Source organism: Cydia amplana, chromosome 26 (assembly GCF_948474715.1).
Source record: "Cydia amplana chromosome 26, ilCydAmpl1.1, whole genome shotgun sequence".
Classification (NCBI taxonomy): domain Eukaryota; kingdom Metazoa; phylum Arthropoda; class Insecta; order Lepidoptera; family Tortricidae; genus Cydia; species Cydia amplana.
In genome coordinates, this window is record NC_086094.1 from 312,733 (window position 1) to 333,571 (window position 20,839).

The window sequence follows — 20,839 nt, forward strand, 5'->3', positions numbered from 1 at the left end:
GATACAAGTTCCGATCATCTTGATTGAAAGAGGTATGTTTTCATTTACAATAATAACTCTTTTTTTTTTTAAATAATAACTCAATTTTTTTTAAATAATAACTCTTTTTTTTTAATAATAACTATTTTTTTTTGCTGCAGCTGTCATAGAAAAAGTAATGTATGCAACAGCTCATAATTGGTTCTTAAAATTCTCGGGTCTTTTTTTACAAAACTCGACTACGTCTCGTTTTGTAACTTCGACCCTTGAATTTTAAGAACCCTTATTATATCACTGTTGCATAAACTACTATATTTTCATTTTCTTTAATAATATCATAAGTATTATGCTTATAATTACTGTCAAGTAAGACAATATTGTATACGTATAACTTTTGAGTGACAGTTGTGAGTTGTGACCCTATATACTTACTTTACTCTTTGGTTGTGACGCTGACGCGGCCATTGCGAGAGATGGAGACGAGTGCTGACGCGGGCAGCATGTCGTCGGCGCGCGTGAAGCAGGAGGCAGAGACGGACCAGACGGAAATACGTAAGCTCATCACTACACCTTACAATACAAAGTCCCCCGCCGCGTCTGTGTGTTTGTTTGTATATTCGCGAAATCGATAAACTCTGAAACTACTGAACGGATTTTCATGCGGTTTCCACCTATCAATAAAGTGATTCTTGAGGAAAGTTTAGAATGTAAACCTTACTCAAGAATCACGCAAACGCGAAAAGCATTTTTTTAAATAGGGTTTAAAAAAGGTCTATTTTTTTGTCATTTCGATCCACTGTGCTTCGCACGCACGGGTTAACAAATTATCTTCAAATTATACATCTAAAGTTTAGATGTATAATTTGTTAACCTGTGCGAAGGAAGCCGGGGTGGGTCGCTATAGTTCGTTTTTTTAGCATTAGAAAGAAGGTAAGCGATCTTGACATGTCTTTTAATTGAAAAATGCTTTTTAAAAATCAGTAACTATTACTTATGAAAGCAGAAGAATATAAATGATCCTATTAGATTAATTGTTACATATTTGCCATTATTTATTTTTAAAACGTGTTTTTCAATAAAATGACACGTCAAGATTGTTTACCTTCTTTCTAATGCTAAAAAATACGAACTATAGTAGAATATACACCGAGATAAATTCAATTCATTCATTCAACCTGTATTGTAACTTCAATTTAACTGATTTCATCTATTAAACATATAAAACATTCTCAAAAACAGGTACCAGAGGAGAAAATGTACATTTTTATACAAAACCTGTGGACTATTGGAATTTAGTCTGCTGCATTACTACTTATTCGTTTATACATTGAAGTGTTGGCCTGGTTGTCTCAATGAACACACATGTGGGCAGCATTGTAAACAATCTATGTTGATTTATCCATATATTTGTCTGACTTACAACTCTAATGGTAATTACAACCCTTTGTTTCAGCCCTTATTAAGGAGGAAGCCGGATTTGTGGATGCAGAGGCTTGTGTGAAGGAGGAGTGTGAGGACAGCACAGCCGGGTGCGGCGTGAGCGAGGCCGCCATGCTGGCCGGCCTGTACGACGAGCATGTGGTCAAGGACGAGCTCGTGCTGGGGCCGGAGCGCCCGCACCGCCCCATAGTCGCCCCGGTGGTGACAGGTGTGTTGATTGTTGTTTAACTACTGTCAGAACTACTTCGCAAAGCTCCTCCCGACACACACACATTCAAACTACCATAACACACACACACACACATCAACACAGAGTCTAAATTCTGATTTGCTATGTACGAGTATTGATTTGTCTTTTTATTTTTGTTATTTGATATTTATTATTTATTTCTTATGACGATCATAATATGTATTCTTGTAAATTGACATACTGTAACAATTTATAATATAATGCTATATTATGAAAAAATAAATCGAAATCTATTTTAAATCTGTAAATATGTTTTCTATTTTTCTACAATGACTTTTGTGATTAATCTTCAGCTGAATTAATTGAAAATTTCGTTTTAGATGTATAGATGATGTATAGGAATATGTTTAGATGGAACATATTGATAGTTCTAGCAAAAAAGTTATTCTTTATTCTTAAAAGACATATCGCTAGCCCAATATTACAGGGTTCTATGTTTTACTTTTATCGAACTGAAATTTGAACATTGTCACTAAGTTGACTTTTAACTATCTTGAAATTGTAACATAGAACCCTGTAATATTGGGCCAGCAATATAGCAAAGTTTAATTTTATCCTCTGGAGTGGCTTGCTTGCCGCATAGATGCTAATTTTCAATTGCTTTACACACATTGGCTATTGAAAGTTCACCCTACCGTTAAAGTTTAAAGTGATGATATTTAATGATTAATTTGGATTCGGTTTGTGATGGTTTATAGCTAGAGTTTTCTTCGCGTTGGTGTGGTCAATATTGTGTGTTTCACTTGGTAGCTAGTTTACCCCCATGCTTTAAAACTCTTGCACGTTTTGAAGCATCTCAGTCGTTATGGATCACCAGCTCATCTATTGACAAGAATGAAGTTTGAAAGATAATTATTAGTTAAATTGTTAAATTAAAGAAACTTATGTATGCCCTGCCACTATTACATATTTATCAGGTTGGTATTTTGGATATTTGAGTATTATTTTGTCGTGTTACAGCGCCCACTCTTGCGTCCTCAGCGGTGGTGTCGTGTCGGCGCGGCTCGTGCTCGGTCAGGCTGGAGCGCCTGCTGGTGGACGCGGCGCGCCGCACCTGCCGGGTCGGGCGCCGCACATACAAGCTGCACGCCACCGAGCCCGCACCCACACCCCATGTCACCACCACCATCTATCAATGTCACCATTGCGGCAAACGGTTCAGGAGCAAGTCGGTTTTGAAGAAGCACGTACACAATCACTCGCCTTTACATAATTCAACCGTAGGGGATTATCGTTTAGAACGACATCAAATGCTACACGGTGACAAAAAACTGAAGAAAAAGGCTCACATGATTATACACTCGGGCGAAAAGCCTTTCAGGTGTAAATACTGTGGCTACGAGAGTAGTAGAAAATCAAATTTACGGACTCACCTGATGACTCACACAGACGAGAAGCCTTTCAGGTGTACACACTGTGACCACAAGTCTAGAACAAAACCACACTTACGGAATCACCTGATGACTCATACAGACGAGAAGCCTTTCAGTTGTAGTCACTGTAGCTACAAGTGTAGAAGAAAAGCAGATTTACAAACTCACCTGGTGACTCACACAGAAGAGAAGCCTTTCAGCTGTAGTCACTGTAGCTACAAGTGTAGAAGAAAAATAGATTTACAGAGACACCTGATGACTCACACAGACGAGAAGCCTTTCAGTTGTAGTCACTGTGGCTTCAAGTGTAGAAGAAAAGAAGATTTACAGAGACACCTGATGACTCACACAGACGAGATGCCTTTCAGGTGTACACACTGTGGCTACAAGTGTAGAAGAAAGGGAAATTTACATACTCACCTGATGACTCACACAGAAGAGAAGCCTTTCAGTTGTAGTCACTGTAGCTACAAGTGTAGAAGAAAAGCAGATTTACAAACTCACCTGGTGACTCACACAGAAGAGAAGCCTTTCAGTTGTAGTCACTGTAGCTACAAGTGCAGAAGAAAAGCAGATTTACAAACTCACCTGGTGACTCACACAGAAGAGAAGCCTTTCAGCTGTAGTCACTGTAGCTACAAGTGTAGAAGAAAAATAGATTTACAGAGACACCTGATGACTCACACAGACGAGAAGCCTTTCAGTTGTAGTCACTGTGGCTACAAGTGTAGAAGAAAAGAAGATTTACAGAGACACCTGATGACTCACACAGACGAGAAGCCTTTCAGTTGTAGATACTGTAGCTACAAGTGTAGAAGAAAAGAAGATTTACAGCGTCACCTGATGACGCACACAGATGAGAAGCCTTTCAGGTGTAAACACTGTGCCTACATGTGTAAAAGAAAAACAGTATTACTGACTCACCAGATGAGAAGCCGTTCATGTGTAGTGTAGCCACAAGTGTAGAAGGAAATTTGGCTTACGGACAGCGTGAGTCAACAAGCCGTCCAGCTTGTTGACTCACACTGGTGAAAAACCTTTCAAGTGCAAGTACTGTGACCACAGGAGCCGTCGTAAATTCTATTCGTCGTGTTCCTATTAATGTATTACTACATGTACACTTTTTAGAATAAGAATAATATTTATTAACAGAAAAAACCTTATTAATAATACATAGTATCATTTTGTATCATTCTTACATTTTGTTTTCATTCGGCGATTAAATGCATTGAATTTATCAACTTAGTATGTTGGCGCCTTTACATTAAATATTCTTTAACCTTTTCGACGCCGTGTCAAACACAAAAGCTGTCACGCTGACGCCACGTCACCGAAGTGTTAAAACTGAAATTGAACTTTATGCATATGCACGTAGGTGTATGTTGCTCTGTGATATGTGACCGATTAATCGGTCTCTGGCGTTGAACCTACGGTGCGGATATATCGGTCATTGGCGTCCAAAAAGTTAACTGCATTTCAATCTGATACATTTTACTTTTTGTTTTCATCTTTTGAACTCTGACACCTCAGTTACTCTAGGCGCTAATGAACGAAGTAGTCCGAAATTTAGGATCTATTCTAATAGCTGCTTTGATAGTGCACGACACCTTGCACTTTGTGACTATGCGCTGAAACTTGGCACAATTGATTCTTAGCTGGTCTTGAGTTGGTAGAGATCGGCAGCCGACGAGAGCCACCTCTTAGTGGGTGGGGGGAGGGGGGGGGAAGTTCGACGCTGCCGCGCTTCAATTAAAGCAGTAGTAGGGCATGTGATATATCATTTTCGGATAAATTAAGGACGAGGAATTTATGTTTAGAACAAAAACAATGCACTTTCTAACAAAAAAAATGAATAAAGTAGAAAAGACTAAAAAAAGTATATTTGTTTTTTATAATTACCAACTTTTTTTTAAAGTATGACAGAAATCTCAAAACAAAAAATATAGTCGTAAAGCTACACTCATCTAGTTTACAAAAATATATAGTTTATTATATAAATCTGTTGAAACACGGGAGATAAAAAATAATATTCAGTGTGGGTTAGGGTGATCTCAATGCATGATCGTCCGTGAAGTAGTGCTTAGGTACTGTTTTAAACACACGAATGGTGAATATATTATTGTTTTAGATCTGTTAGCGCCACTTGCATCATCCCACTAACCCGGGGTTAACCGGTTAAACCTGGAGTTACCATTTAAGCTGCCGGGTTTTCCAATTGAACCAGCCACGGCACTGTTTTATGCATTTGCAGTATTTGCACCTGACAATTTCTAAACGTGCTTCTGCAGCAACAGGCAAGTACGTCCATATAGGCTCCAGGTTGTTGGTGACCTTCGTGCAACCTCAAGTAGACGGACAGGGTAGATTTTGAGCTTGTGCCAATAACTGACACCAAACATGCACCCCTTGATATAATATAATATGGCTTTTAAATATGCTGATCTAAAGTAGCTTTGGTCTGTGGGATGTCTTCTATCTGCCGGTCTTTCTTAGTATAGGTACTGTTATTTACGGCACTCATTTACTGAAGTATACGATGCTGATCTGAAATAACAATTATGACCCACAATCTTCCGGTTTAAGCTTGGAGATCCTATTATAATTTGTTTCAAAAAGCAGAAAATCTGACCTATCTTATAAAATGACACTCGGATCATGGTGCATGCATCTGGTGCTGTCGATCGAGGCTTTACGACACTCATAATACGTACTGTGGATACGTATGTGATGTGGTGGTACTGGCAGTTGCACAATTGCATATATGCAAAATTTACCTTAGTTTGAGGAACTGTGGGTGCATTATAGGAACAGGAAAACATAATCAGTATGTGTGCTGTCATGATATCGCCACCGCCTTAGGTATAAATGGTATATTTGGTGATAGAAAATTAAGAAAAGACGGGTTTGACACGGTGTCTTTGTTCAATGGTAAAGGAAAGAGAATAGTGTACTTCAGTAAATGAGTGCCGTAAATAACAGTATACTAAGAAAGACCGGCAGATAGAACACATCCCACAGACCAAAGCTACTTTATATCAGCATTTTTAAAAGCCATATTATATCAAGGGGTGCATGGGGTCAGTTGGCACAAGCTCAAAATCCAGGTACCCTGTCCGTCTACTTGGGGGGGGGGTTGCACGAAGGTCAACAACAACCGGGAGCCTATATGGACGTACTTGCCTGTTGCTGCAGAAGCAGGTTTAGAAATTGTCAGGTGCAAATGCATAAAACAGTGCCGCGGCTGGTTCAATTGGAAAACCAGGCAGCTTAAATGTTCAGACCTCAAGATAAGATAAGATAAAAGATAGTTTATTCAAGTAGGCATAATTACAATGCGCTTATGAACGTCAAATAAACCTAGGTAGACCTCTGTATGTGCACTTGTGCAGTGGACCGTCATCATCATCTTCCTCGCGTTGTCCTGGCATTTTGCCAAATGTACATTGCGTTGTTTTATTTAAAATACTACGCGCCACTTGCATGATCCCACTGACCCGGGGTTAAGTGGGTAAACTAACCCACACTGAATATTATTTTTTATCTCCCATGTTTCAACAGATTTATATAATAAACTATATATTTTTGTAAACTAGATAAGTGTAGCTTTACGACTATATTTTTTGTTTTGAGATTTCTGTTATACTTTAAAAAAAAATGGTAATTATAAAAAAAAAACAAATTATACTTTTTTTAGTCTTTTCTACTTCATTCATTTTTTTTGTTAGAAAGTGCATTGTTTTTGTTCTAAAAATAGATTCCTCATCCTCAATTTATCTGAAAATGATATATCACATGCCCTAATATTTATAGCTTTCGAGAAATGTGGCTTCAATTGAAGCGCGGCAGCGTTTATGCATATTTTAGCATTATTTATGAGTAAAAATACAACATGTTTCCTTGATTTTTTATTTCCTTACAAGTAACTTTGTACCTACAATCGAATATAAATACTTAGGCTAATTCAGTTTTCATATCATATATCTTATTAAATATCCCGAAGTGGCATGTAAATACTAAACATATAATAGGGACAATCTAATCCATACTATAATATTATAAATGCGAAAGTGTGTCTGTTTGTCTGTTACCTCTTCACGCTTAAACCGCTGAACCGATTTAGTTGAAATTTGGTATGAAGATAGTTTGAGTCCCGGGGAAGGACATAGGATACTTTTTATCTCAGAACTCACCCATTAAGGGGGTGGAAATTTGTATGGGCAATCAATAACCGCTGAACCGATTTAGTTGAAATTTGGTATGAAGATAGTTTGAGTCCCGGGGAAGGACATAGGGTAGTTTTTATCCCAAAAAACCTCCCTTTAAGGGGGTAAAAAGGGCGGTGGAAGTTTGTATGGGGAATCGTTAAAAAGCAGATTGGGTAAAAATAAGCTACCCAAATTACTAACTCCGCGCAGACGAAGTCGCGGTCAAAAGCTAGTAGTAAATATTTACAGAAAACTTCTAGCGCAGCCCACAGCGGCAAGTAACAAATAGCAAAAGTATGTCATACTCAAGTGACGTATTGAGTAAGGGCTGATTTAGACGGCACGCGAACTCGCATGCGGTTTTAGTTACATTGCGGACTGCTGGTTACGTCCAATTCAACCGACCGATCAAAACCCGCAATGTAATGAAACTCGCATACGAGTACTAAGGCTATACAAAGAAGCTTTACACGTCACAAGACGGGGCGATGTTACTTTAGTAATATAGCCGGCTCAAACTGGCGAAGGGTAAGTTGTATGTCAGTAGTGCGTATGTCAGTCGGGCTTGTCGCGCTTGCCGCGGTTGCGCGGCGGCGCGGGCAGCTTCTTGTGCACGTACTTGACGTGCGTGTGCACGGAGCCGGACTGCGTGAACGCTTTGCCGCATATATCGCACGCGTATGGTTTCTCACCTGTGTGTACCTGCGCAGATTGAGTTTTATTCAGATTTTATTATTAGAAATGACGATTTGACATCATTATTGGCATCACAAAGTAGATAAATCGTCAAAATTCTTTTAATTTACTCTGGCACAGCAACATTATCAGTTTTTAGGGTTCCGTACCCCAAAGGGTAAAAAACGGGACCCTATTACGACTTCGCTGTCCGTCCGTCCGTCCGTCTGTCACCAGGCTGTATCTCATGAACCGCGATAGCTAGACCGTTGAAATTTTCACAAATGGTGTATCTCTGTTGCCGCTATAATAAAAAAATAAAATAAATATTTAAGGGGGGCTCCCATACAACAAACACGATTTTTTTGCTCTATTTCTTGTTGATGGTGCGGAACCCTCCGTGCGCGAGTCCGACTCGCACTTAGCCGGTTTTTTATTTTATTATATTATAAATGGGCTTACTCATGGCCACAGACAGTAGAAAAAAGCAAATAAAAAAAAAATTAGGCGTGGAGAGTTGATTTCCCATAGAAAATTTGAATTTCGCGCCTTTTTAATAACAAGTTGGGTGTGTTTCAGTATACATCGATACATTTTGGAGGTTTCAAGCGATAAGCCAGTACAGACATATAATACCTACTCACGTACTCATTACTCAAGCTAGCGATGTGAATGTATAATCTATGTATTTATGTGTCGTGGCCAGATCCTGGAACTGATAATAATTTCATGAAATGATCGGTTAGCCACATCATGAAAAAGTCAAACCTGGGCCGTGTTGCATAATAAACTACAACGCGTACAAAGAGTTCCGCTTGTACCTTATATTCGTTGTAGTTTTATACAACACGGCCCTGACCTTACCATATCATGAAGTGAACTCTAAAAAAAATAATATGCTTTATTCAGCAAATTACGTTAGTGGTATATACAGTCATGAACTGAAATAGATATTAAAGAAAACAAATCAAAATATCGAATAAAATAGTTTGATTTGTTCCCAAAGTTGGGTATATACAGTCCTTAAAAGTATCAAAATAAATCAATAAACTACTGTACTGTTCAAAAAGACGTTCTAAAATGGCATTTTATGAAATGATAATATTCTATGATCTGGCCACAACACATGTAGCATATGATCTAGTACTCACCGTTTTGTGTTTCTGCAGCATGGTCTTCTGTGTAAAGGCCTTCCCACACAGCTCACACTTGAACGGCCGCTCGCCCGTGTGTTTGAGTAGGTGAGTCTGGAAACACCATATATCATTAACAGTGTGTTCCAGGTCGCTAGTTTATATAAGGTTGGTTATTTAACTTATTAACAAATAATGATTTAGCTGCAATTTGTGTACATTTTACAAAGACTTTCATTATACAGATTTGAAAAGTAAATTTTCACCTCAGCAGCTCGAACAAGGGTACTTTGCTACTTAAAAACAGTGAGCAAAATCGCATTTTGCTCACTGAGTGAGACAAAATGACATTCAAGTGACCTTAATATTCAAATGTCATTTCAACATGCGGGGTCTAATACAAATTCGAAATACTTGGATTTTATTATCTCTGTCCCTTTCACGTCGTTAGCAAAAAGAAAGAGACAAAAAAATTTTCAAACGACATTCAACGGTATATTGACGGTTTATAATAGACCCCCGAAAACCGTCAGAACGCATCGTTCCAAAACACATACAAGTATGAATTCTTAATATGTAATTAATGAAAATAAAGTTTCAGATTTGATAAAAACTGATAAAAACACTATATTTTACGTAATTTATTGTACGATTAAAATAATGAACTCAAAAAATACACAGTATATCACGTAAAATAAATAATTATACTTTTAAGAATCTCTACAATAGTTTACAAATAGTATCCGTAATTCGGACCGTATCTTACAATGTTTTTTTTTTACAAAAAAAAGTTGCCGATTCAAATGTCAATCAATTGATGGTCGTTGTTTTCATATATTACCTATTTTACTGAAATTTACTACGTTTGTTTGTTTGTTATTGTGTTTGATTGTGGTAATTATACTTAATTGTTAGTATGTCTTAAGAAACATGACTAAATAGGTAAGTGATGAAGAAGGATTACATTTTTCGGGTTGTCTAAATGTTCTTACTGCTGAGGTGAAAAGTTTTATGAACTACACGAGATCAAAGTTATTTACATCTCGTGCGCTTTTGAGTCCCTTACTACGCTCAAGATTCTAAATTAGATTCACTCGCTACGCTCGTGAATCTACTATAGAATCTTTCGCTTGCACGGGACTCAAAATAAGCACTCGAAGAAATATCAAACTTTGATCTCTTGTTGTACAAATAACTATTTTTGATATCTACAGATAGACTAAAAAGTTTTTGACCCGGATGAAATTACGCGTCAAAAATATCTACCGTTCTCTAATAATTTTACAAAAAGAGATACGAGTATGTGAATCACAGTGTGGTAGATATTTCTGAACACGAAAGTGTATACATATTTATAAGAGGGTGACTGCATCTGGGTCAATCAACTTTTAGAAGTTAACTCAGGAGACAATAAGTTAAAATGTTCACTAAAGTATCTGCATAATTTTTCAATAACAGTGTGTGAGTGCCAACAAAATCGTCCAAAAACTATTACGTTTATAAAGACACTTCACACTCTATGTAGAGTGAAGTGTCTGGTTAAAAAAAATACAAAAAGAGGGTAAAAAAATTTGTCCAGTATTTTGGACAGCGCCAAATTAAGGGTTAACTTATAAGAACTTCATTAATGCTTAATTCTCATGTTTGTAAGTACAAGTTTGGGTGCTACGTTTTTAAATGATACATTGTGTAGCCCAGGAGACTTGAGCACGGCAGCTAGTGATAACAGTTGATTGACCCACCTGCAGTCCCTTGTGTGTGGCGTAACGCAGCGGACAGTGCGGGCACGCCAGCGGCTTGTCCCCCGTGTGCGACCGGATGTGGTACTGCGCAGAAACGGGACACTTACTATCTGTCTAGTCTAATCAGTTCCATTTTCAAGCCGTAATAAAGATTAACCAGTATAGAATCTATATGAAAACAGAGCGACGTCACGGTCAAGTTAAATTTTTTATAGTTCTATCCAAAATTCAACATATGTCATCATACATGTTGAATTTTATAACAAAATCTAGTAAAATATATAGCAAATAAGCAGTTTTTCACAATTATGTGGATATTAAAATAATACAAAAATACAGGACCTGAAAGTTTCAAAATTTGAGTTTCCAAAAAGGGAAAAGTAAGGGTACCATTCGATTCCTTACATTTTATCCAGAAAAATATTGTATGGCAACTATATACATAATCGCAATATTTCACCGACAAAAACGCAATTTTCTTGTTTTGTCCTTACTTCAAGATGGACACTGAGTGACCGTGACGTCACGTTCACTTATCATTTAGTTAAGAGCGTTTCGCGAGTGAAGTACGACTGTCGGACTTCGACTATCATTCCTCACTTTTGTATTGGTTTAATGCAATACGTCCCATATAGACATTTGATCCCAAAAACAAACCTGATCGATTGATAAACGTACCATTAATGAAAATGTGTCATCTAGCCTATTTAAACAAAGAACAGAAATAGTATTAAAAAAAACTGATGTCTTCGTTTTTCCAATAATTTTCTGATGTCGTGAATGGTGTATTCATTTATTTTAAATACAGGCAACATTCCTGTTGAGAGGCAGAGGTAGGATCGCTTAATACAAAATTGCTAAAAACAAGTCAAGTGAAGTGTACCTGCAGCGCGACGGGCGTGGAGTAGTGCTTGGGCAGTGCGGGCAGGCGTGGGGCTTCTCTCCCGTGTGTGAGCGAATGTGATACTTCAGGGCGATGTACAAAGTCAAGTGAAGTGTACCTGCAGGGCGACGGGCGTGGAAAAGTGCTTGGGGCAGTGCGGGCAGGCGTGCGGCTTCTCCCCCGTGTGCGAGCGGATGTGGTACTTCAGGGCGATGTACAAAGTCAAGTGAAGTGTACCTGCAGCGCGACGGGCGTGGAGTAGTGCTTGGGGCAGTGCGGACAGGCGTGCGGCTTCTCCCCCGTGTGTGAGCGGATGTGGCACTTCAGGGCGATGTACAAAGTCAAGTGAAGTGTACCTGCAGCGCGACGGGCGTGGAGTAGTGCTTCAGGCAGTGGGGGCAGGCGTGCGGCTTCTCTCCCGTGTGTGAGCGAATGTGATACTTCAGGGCGATGTACAAAGTCAAGTGAAGTGTACCTGCAGCGCGACGGGCGTGGAGTAGTGCTTGGGGCAGTGCGGGCAGGCGTGGGGCATCTCCCCCGTGTGTGAGCGGATGTGGCACTTCAGGGCGATGTACAAAGTCAAGTGAAGTGTACCTGCAGCGCGACGGGCGTGGAGTAGTGCTTGGGGCAGTGCGGGCAGGCGTGGGGCATCTCCCCCGTGTGTGAGCGGATGTGGCACTTCAGGGCGATGTACAAAGTCAAGTGAAGTGTACCTGCAGCGCGACGGGCGTGGAGTAGTGCTTCGGACAGTGGGGGCAGGCGTGCGGCATCTCCCCCGTGTGTGAGCGGATGTGGCACTTCAGGGCGATGTACAAAGTGAAGTGTACCTGCAGCGCGACGGGCGTGGAGTAGTGCTTCGGGCAATGGGGGCAGGCGTGGGGTTTCTCCCCCGTGTGTGAGCGGATGTGGTACTTCAGGGCGATGTTGTTCTGTAACAAACGCTATTATTCAACCACTCCTGTTTCTACAGGGTCAATTGCAAAAAAACAACGGGTTGCACTCCGGGAGTGCCGGCAGAAGTGAAAACTCAATGACATTGTAACAGTTTTTCGATCAGGTCACGTGTCCGTCTTACGAAGCGTCTTACGACTTACGCTCTCGCGAGTTTAACATTTTTTCCCCATCACAAAAAGTGCACAGCGCCGCTAAAGAAGTTTTCACTTCAAAAAAATTTACATAATTAAGGTAGTTAAGAAGCTGTGATTAGTCTTAAGTAAATTTGATTCAATTGTGTTACGAAAATTAACCATATATGTAAATTGTATTGTATTGTAAGAACAATACAAATCCTATTAAGTAATTCATACACATATAAGTCTATTGCATACGCTAACACACTTTCATGCATATAACTTAAACAGAAATGGCTTAACTGTCATAACACAATGGAATTAATTAACTTATAGACTAACTACTACTTTAGCAGATAAGTCTATCAACCTATGTATATTAGGCAGTCATCCCGAATATAATAAAATAAATAAACTAGCTTTTACCCGCGGCTTCGCACGTGGAGTTTTTTTAATTTTGGACCCCATTTCACCCCTTTAGGGGATGAATTTTGAAAAATCCTTTCTTAGTGGACCCCTAGACCTTATAAGGAACCTACTTGCTAAATTTGGACTTTCTAGTCCCAGCGGTTTGGGCTGTGCGTTGATTTAAGTCAGTCAGTCAGGTCTTTCACGTTTATATATATATAGATTACAGGTCCTACCCTACGTTTTGCCGAGTTTTATAGCATATTTCAAACACGATGGGTACGGTGAAAGATGTCATCTCAATACAATTTTACGAGATTTTGCGTTTTAAGATTATAAATTGTATGACATCTGGCCCCTATTTCACCACGGTGACAGGTGCGACAATAGGGATGTTGACAATTTTTTGGAACTGGTTTCATTTTGTAGATAGACACGTAATAATTACAGAAAAAAATATTAAAAAAATATATTCATTAATTTTGAATAAAAAAACATGTATAATAAGTTTCGTGTTTAAATTTCGCGCCTAAACGCTCCAAACTGTCACGTGACCTTGATGACGTAACGGCGTTTTAAACAAACTGCTGTCAGTCATTTTTTAAATTGTTTATATGGCAATAGACAATTTTTTTTAAAGGTTTAACACACTACCGCATCGGACAGCGACCTTCTTTCTCGCTCTAACTTATAGCTGCGTCCTTAACGCACCACCTTACACACTATCGATTCGTGCGCCGCACCGCACCAAGATCGCGTTTCGGTACGATAATCTGTAGACACTTAGGCAGGTTTTATAACTTGTCTTTGGTGATTCCACTGTGATTACGTCACGCGCTCCGATTGGCGTTTGCAGTCACGTGATACTGGGCATTATTTTAAATACTTTTGATTATTTCTAATTAATTTATTACGCATATTTACACTTGCAAAATATGATTTTCCGCGTTCTAATATTCCCTGCTATGGTAAAAACATAACATGCTATATATTCGCGATTCATGTCAACATCCCTATTGTCGACATCATAGTTACTGACTTCACAGGCCTCCATAGACTACGGTAACCGCTTACCATCGGAAGGGCGGTGTGCTTGTTTGCCACCAACATATTAATTTAAAAAAACTCCATTATATCGCCAATAAATAAGTACTTATTTTGCGAAGCTAATGACAATTGTCACAAGAAACACGACAATAGGGATGTTGACAATTTTTTGGAACTGGTTTCATTTTGTAGATAGACACGTAATAATTACAGAAAAAAAGATTAAAAAAATATATTCATTAATTTTGAATAAAAAAACATGTATAATAAGTTTCGTGTTTAAATTTCGCGCCTAAACGCTCCAAACTGTCACGTGACCTTGATGACGTAACGGCGTTTTAAACAAACTGCTGTCAGTCATTTTTTAAATTCTTTATATGGCAATAGACAATTTTTTTTTAAAGCCTTAACACACTACCGCATCGGACAGCGACCTACTTTCTCGCTCTAACTTATAGCTGCGACCTTAACGCACCACCTTACACACTATCGATTCGTGCGCCGCACCGCACCAAGATCGCGTTTCGGTACGATAATCTGTAGACACTTAGGCAGGTTTTATAACTTGTCTTTGGTGATTCCACTGTGATTACGTCACGCGCTCCGATTGGCGTTTGCAGTCACGTGATACTGGGCATTATTTTAAATACTTTTGATTATTTTTAATTAATTTATTACGCATATTTACACTTGCAAAATATGATTTTCCGCGTTCTAATATTCCCTGCTATGGTAAAAACATAACATGCTATATATTCGCGATTCATGTCAACATCCCTATTGTCACAAAATTCCGACACAGAACTCATTTTCTGTCAAGAATTACCGAAAGTTCTATTAAATCGTGTGACAATTGTCATCAACATCATAAATTGCGAAAGAGAAATACCTGTTTTTTGCCGATATAATAAAGTTTTTTAAAATAATACAATGATAGTGGCAAACAGGAATACGGCCCGCCCGATGGTAAGCGGTAACCGTAGCCCATGGATATCTGTGACGTCAGCAACAGTGACATTTGTCGAATTGTCGCACCTGTCCCCGTGGTGAAATAGGGGCCAGCTAACGTACCTGTCGTGTTTGAATAATACTATAACAGATATATATCTGTATTCTACTCATTTCTGTTGTGTTTCTGTTGTGACGTATTTTATATACATAGAATGTTTTTTTTACACAGGATCCTGTGGCCCCGTCCCTCGAGACGCCCTGTATACGCACCTGGCACTTCTTGCCACACATCTCACACATGAAGTGGTCCCCGTAGCGGTCGTACTTGCGCCCAGTCTTCGGCAGGCAGCGGCGCACTTTCACCTAACAACAATATACTATAGTCAGTCCAGCATCATATCTGTATTATGATTATCTTTATTCACACACTTTAACCCTTAAATGCATGATTTTTTCTGTTTGCCCGAAATTAATATATGTGTTACGTAATTGTTTGCTGATTATGGGAAAAATGGTAAAAAAAATATAACATCGATTTTCACTGCGAAATCAGTGTTAGAAGTTGCATAGGCTAAATCATATTTATGTAAATATATAATTTTCAGTAAGAGATATATGATAAATACTACTATCATCAGAAAGGTACACTATTTGTGATACACCTATGATAGAGTTTTTAAATATAAAATAATTACTAAACCCAAAAAAACATACAATATCACATACTAAAAATCATCAAATTATGATTTTTTTCAAATTTTCTGACATATCGTCTTAAAACGAATGTAATTTTTATAAATTAAAATATTGCGTAAATTTATATAAAAAATCGGAAACCGGATTAGTTTTTCTTATGATATCACTCATTGTCATTTATTTTGGATAGCTGCATATTGAGCCACGGACCATCAAATATACGATGCATATATACATCATTATGCATTTAAGGGTTAAATAGTAAATTTTGTCTTTTTCTAGCAAACACTGAATTAGCGAATGATGAAAGGGACCAAATGATTATGCTTGAGCTTATTCAACTCGACAGAAACGGCTTTGGACAGAGTAGCGTGGCGGTCTTTGGTGTCGGAGGCCAAGATCCACTTCGGGTCGTTGCGCCACAGCAGTAAGTAAGTAAGTAAGTATTATCAGATATCAGATTCTGATTCTTGGAGACCCTATACATCTCTAAGGATAATTTGATAAACTATGTTATTTTTTAGTTCTGACACTTAGAGACATTTACACCTCTAAATAAGTTTAATTTTTTTTTTCCATGTATCTGTTTTGTTTTTTTTTTTTTAATATTATTATTATAGTTTTTTATGTAATTCGACATTAAGAGACCTTATACATCTCTAAGTAATTGTATTACGTTAGTTTGATTTGGTAGTTGTAGTTGTATTTAATAATTGTTGATGTATTATTATTATTATTTTGCTTGTATGTAAATTCAATGTTGACGTGTAAAAGTGCCCCCTTGTGGCCTATTTGCTGAATAAATGTTGAAGTTGAAGTTGAATTAAACTCGACAGATGTTTATGAATAATAAAATACCTTGAGATGGACTCGCTCGTAGTGCACGCTGCGGGATGCCTCGCTCGCGAACGTCATGTCACACTGAAAAAAAATTTACATGTAATCAAATGCAAATTTTGAGTTGTTTTCTTATCTTTGCTGGTAGAATTGACTTTTAAATGATGATTTTGGATGATAAATATTTAATAACATTAATTTGAATTTGATTTTGTTTGATATTTTACATTTAATATTTGCTTCGGGTTGGTGTGGTGAAAAATTTTGTGTTTCACTCGGGGGCAAATTTTGTTTAACCCTGGTGCTTTGAAACCCCCGCAACGCTCAAGATTCCAATTTTCGAACCACTCGCTACGCTCGTGGTGAAATTTTGGCATCTTTCGCTTACTCGGGTATCAATATAAGCACGAGCGATTAAACAACAACTTTGCCCCCTTGTAAAACAAATAACTCTTAATTGTACATATTTATATCTATGCTCAGTAAACCAAATGTGTTAATGGAAAAAAGCGGCAAAATTCTAAATTAAATTTATTTATTTAACTCATCACCCCTCTCACCTCCTGGCACTGCGTCTGCCGATCTTGGTGTCTCTCTCTAACATGTTCCTGCAGCGCGGGATCATCTTTAAAGTTTTCTCCGCACAGCGCGCATGCCCTGTAAACCATTCAATCCAATTACATTGCCACTCTTGTGGATAAAATGCAATCACATCCGCTTTTGCCTCAAAAAGTAGCCGAAAACGACACCTCGCGTGATTTGTGCACAACCACTCATGAGACAGACAGACAGACAGACGGTCAGCGGAGTCTTATTAATAGGGTCCCGTTTTTACCTTTTGGGTACGGAACCCTAAAATTGGGTCACGTAGTATGGACACAGAATAAATAATAGTACTAGGTACAGAAGGTTCACTCTCTAACGAAACGCGTCTATTACGGCAGATATGACCGCTAGGTGGCGCAAGCGCGAGCAGGCGTCCGCTCCGTAGCGGACTTTCCGGTCGGTGCTACATTTATTGTCAAGTAGCAGTACTGATAGTTCCGCTACTCGATGCTAGATGTAGACACTAAAATTAATAGTCTAACTGATGTATGGAGTGAGCACTCTTGTCTGACTATAAAGTAGCCGTCATTAGAACTTGCAAACTATGTAAACAAACCGCCATATTGAAATTGTCTCTGAATGATGAATTTACTAGTGATGGGCAAGACTCTTACTTACTACTTTACTAATGTCAAACCATATCGAATAATAAAATACCAAAATTAAAAAACAAGTAGTTACTTATTTTTAATTTGTTTAATCACGATCAGAAGACAAATTGGTACTTAAGAATGATGTATTGATGTATTTTACAACCGCGGCGGTAGGTACAGAGCGTGAGTTGGGTAGTGTGTAACGGGTTTATATCACAAACTTTAGTCACAACGCTACCCATCATAGACAATTGTATAATTTAAAAGAAACAAAAACGTCATTCCATCAGGTCCTAATAACCTAACTTATGAAACCATTTTAAACTTTTAATCAAATATCCAAGATACAGTTATATATTTATGTATTTTACGGAACGGACCGTTTCAATAGTGTATATGTGTATAGTTTGAATTGTGTTTGACGGGGTAGTGTGAAAATTCAAGGAGAAACAGTCACAAAACAAAGTTACATTGTTTGTTTACATAGTTCGCAAGTTCTATTGACGGCAACTTTATTTAGTTTATTTCTCTATGCCTAGGGTTTGCACGACGGATCCGAAATGTATGGGAAGATTCGTGGATCCGGATCCAGATCCGGATAATTTCATACATTTCGGATCCGGATTGCAAACCCTATCTATGCCTCTATGGTACCTGGTGAGCTGGCAGGGGCGCGCGGCGAGCGCGGTGTGCCTGGCGCGCGCGTACTCGCTCTGGAAGCTCACGCCGCACTGAGCGCAGGGCGCCGCGCCTTCCTCCACCACCTAATCATTTTATAACATAAGATAAGATAAGCGCTGGTGGCCTAGCGGTAAGGGCGTGCGACTTGCAATCCGGAGGTCGCGGGTTCGAACCAGGGATGTTGCGAACATCCGCATCCGCAACCGCGGAACTTCCGCATTATTTTCAACATCCGCATCTGCATCCGCATCCGCATAAAATCGATGCGGAGCTTATGCGGATGTCGAACAAGTCGGTACATGAACGTCTTAGCGGCGGCGTAAGTGCTAGGTAATTTTGTCATTACCTATAACGAAATCGTCTAGATCCAGAAAAGTCGGCCAAGTTACTGTTTATTAAATATAACGCACCTATATTCTTGCTCAAATACTAAACGTTTCGTTTTTTTTTATTTTTAAATTAAAAAATACTAAAAATGTATTTGACGTTTTCTAAGTACCTAATCTTGACATCCGCATCCGCGGATGTGAGCCTTTAAATATCCGTATCCGCATCCGCATCCGCGGATGTCAAAAAATCTGCATCCGCAACATCCCTGGTTCGAACCCCGGCTCGTACCAATGAGTTTTTCGGAACCTATGTACCTACGAAATATCATTTGATATTTACCAGTCGCTTTTCGGTGAAGGAAAACATCGTGGGGAAACCGGACTAATCCCAATACGGGCCTAGTTTACCCTCTGGGTTGGAAGGTCAGATGGCAGTAGCTTTCGTAAAAACTAGTGCCCACGCCAATTACTGGGATTAGTTGCCAAGCGGACCCCAGGCTCCCATGAGCCGTGGCAAAAAGCCGGGACAACGCGAGGAAGAAGAAGATAAGATAAGATAATCTATTGACCATGTAATATACATTACATTTAGCACGTCATACATTACAGTTTATTTAAAAAAAAATTAATAATACGTCAGACACTTCTTTTTTAAAATTAATTCACTAAACTCTATACAAACTAATTCTCTAATACAAGGGTGGGTTTCGTTTTCTTGTCACTCACTGTAACTGGCCCCGTAGCCAACATGCCAATCGCTAACGCTACGTAGCGAACGAAACGTAACTGTCATTGTCACACTAATACGGAAGAGTGATAGAGAGACACAAAGCGATTCGATGGCGAAGCGCTAGCGATTGTCACCTTGGCTAGGCCGCCTGGTCACTCTTTAAAAGAAAACCGGCCAAGAGCATGTCGGGCCAAGCTCAGTGTAGGGTTCCGTAGTTACTCGACCGTCAAAATATACTTTTTAATAACTCCAAAACGGCTGAACCGAATGTTCTAGCGATCAGATCAGTACCGCTGAAATTCCTTGAATGTACTTACTAATTACTATAAGCTTTACCACAGAATAAATAATAGTACTAAGTACAGAAGACTCACTCTCTAACAAAACGCGTCTGTTACGATCAGCACAGATATGGCCGCTAGGTGGCGACAGCGCCACGCGCGGCTTATGGCTTTCCCCAAAATTGGGGCCGAACGGATGTACTTTTAGCTACCTGTAGCAAAGCGACGAAATCGCGGAGTGAGACACGCCTGGCTTTACTTTCATGTTTTTTTTTATATTTTCTGGACCCATTACCTGTCCACGAGGAAATTACCTGTCGATGAGGCAGTTACCTGTCGCTGAGGGAGTTACCTGTCGACGAGGGAGTTACCAGTCGACGAGGGAGTTACCTGTCGACGAGGGAGTTACCAGTCGCTGAGGGAGTTACCTGTCGCTGAGGGAGTTACCTGTCGGTGTGACTTCTTCTTGTGTAGCGCGAGCCCGAGTGCTCCGAGGAACGTTTGTCCGCACACGTCACATGTGGAGTTACCTGTCGACGAGGGAGTTACCTGTCGGTGTGACTTCTTCTTGTGTAGCGCGAGCCCGAGTGCTCCGAGGAACGTTTCTCCGCACACGTCACATGTGGAGTTACCTGTCGACGAGGGAGTTACCTGTCGGTGTGACTTCTTCTTGTGTAGCGCGAGCCCGAGTGCTCCGAGGAACGTTTCTCCGCACACGTCACATGTGGAATTACCTGTCGACGAGGGAGTTACCTGTCGGTGTGACTTCTTCTTGTGTAGCGCGAGCCCGAGTGCTCCGAGGAACGTTTCTCCGCACACGTCACATGTGGAGTTACCTGTCGGCGAGGGAGTTACCTGTCGGTGTGACTTCTTCTTGTGTAGCGCGAGCCCGAGTGCTCCGAGGAACGTTTCTCCGCGCACGTCACATGA

General features: G+C 39.5%; 3 protein-coding genes across 3 annotated transcripts; 1 reads left to right on the forward strand and 2 right to left on the reverse strand.

Moving 5' to 3' along the window:
* The first annotated feature begins 452 nt into the window (after positions 1–452).
* LOC134659973 (gastrula zinc finger protein XlCGF57.1-like) lies at positions 453–4,023 on the forward strand. The gene is made up of 3 exons (XM_063515670.1): positions 453–531; positions 1,433–1,627; positions 2,630–4,023. The coding sequence occupies exons 1-3, from the start codon at positions 453–455 to the stop codon at positions 3,994–3,996; spliced, it is 1,641 nt and encodes a 546-aa protein (XP_063371740.1). The 3' UTR covers positions 3,997–4,023.
* A 3,705-nt stretch (positions 4,024–7,728) lies between these two features.
* LOC134659974 (gastrula zinc finger protein XlCGF7.1-like) lies at positions 7,729–12,212 on the reverse strand. Its single transcript, XM_063515671.1, has 5 exons — positions 12,160–12,212; positions 11,918–12,095; positions 10,798–10,881; positions 9,074–9,169; positions 7,729–7,949 (listed from the first exon to the last, which is right to left on the reverse strand). Exons 1-5 carry the CDS (start codon positions 12,210–12,212, stop codon positions 7,803–7,805), a joined length of 558 nt encoding a protein of 185 aa, XP_063371741.1. The 3' UTR covers positions 7,729–7,802.
* A 47-nt stretch (positions 12,213–12,259) lies between these two features.
* On the reverse strand, positions 12,260–19,648 carry LOC134659975 (oocyte zinc finger protein XlCOF6-like). Its single transcript, XM_063515673.1, has 7 exons — positions 19,625–19,648; positions 18,543–18,652; positions 17,250–17,346; positions 16,711–16,773; positions 15,427–15,519; positions 12,394–12,609; positions 12,260–12,358 (listed from the first exon to the last, which is right to left on the reverse strand). The coding sequence occupies exons 1-7, from the start codon at positions 19,646–19,648 to the stop codon at positions 12,260–12,262; spliced, it is 702 nt and encodes a 233-aa protein (XP_063371743.1).
* Positions 19,649–20,839: the final 1,191 nt, after the last annotated feature.

Coding starts and splice junctions, on each gene's coding strand:
- LOC134659974 (XM_063515671.1), bottom strand. CDS start 12,212: ATGCCCCACGCCTGCCCGCACTGCCCCAAGCACTACTCCACGCCCGTC. Junction 12,096..12,159: donor TACTCCACGCCCGTCGCGCT/GCAGGTACACTT, acceptor CACACACGGGAG/AGAAGCCGCACGCCTGCCCC. Junction 10,882..11,917: donor CCACGCCCGTCGCGCTGCAG/GTACACTTCACT, acceptor GTTTCTGCGCAG/TACCACATCCGGTCGCACAC.
- LOC134659975 (XM_063515673.1), bottom strand. CDS start 19,648: ATGTTGGCTACGGGGCCAGTTACA. Junction 16,774..17,249: donor GGCAGACGCAGTGCCAGGAG/GTGAGAGGGGTG, acceptor ATTTTTTTTCAG/TGTGACATGACGTTCGCGAG. Junction 12,359..12,393: donor CCACGCCCGTCGCGCTGCAG/GTACACTTCACT, acceptor ATCGCCCTGAAG/TGCCACATCCGCTCACACAC.
- LOC134659973 (XM_063515670.1), top strand. CDS start 453: ATGGAGACGAGTGCTGACGCGGGCAGCATGTCGTCGGCGCGCGTGAAG. Junction 532..1,432: donor GACGGACCAGACGGAAATAC/GTAAGCTCATCA, acceptor CCTTTGTTTCAG/CCCTTATTAAGGAGGAAGCC. Junction 1,628..2,629: donor AGTCGCCCCGGTGGTGACAG/GTGTGTTGATTG, acceptor GTCGTGTTACAG/CGCCCACTCTTGCGTCCTCA.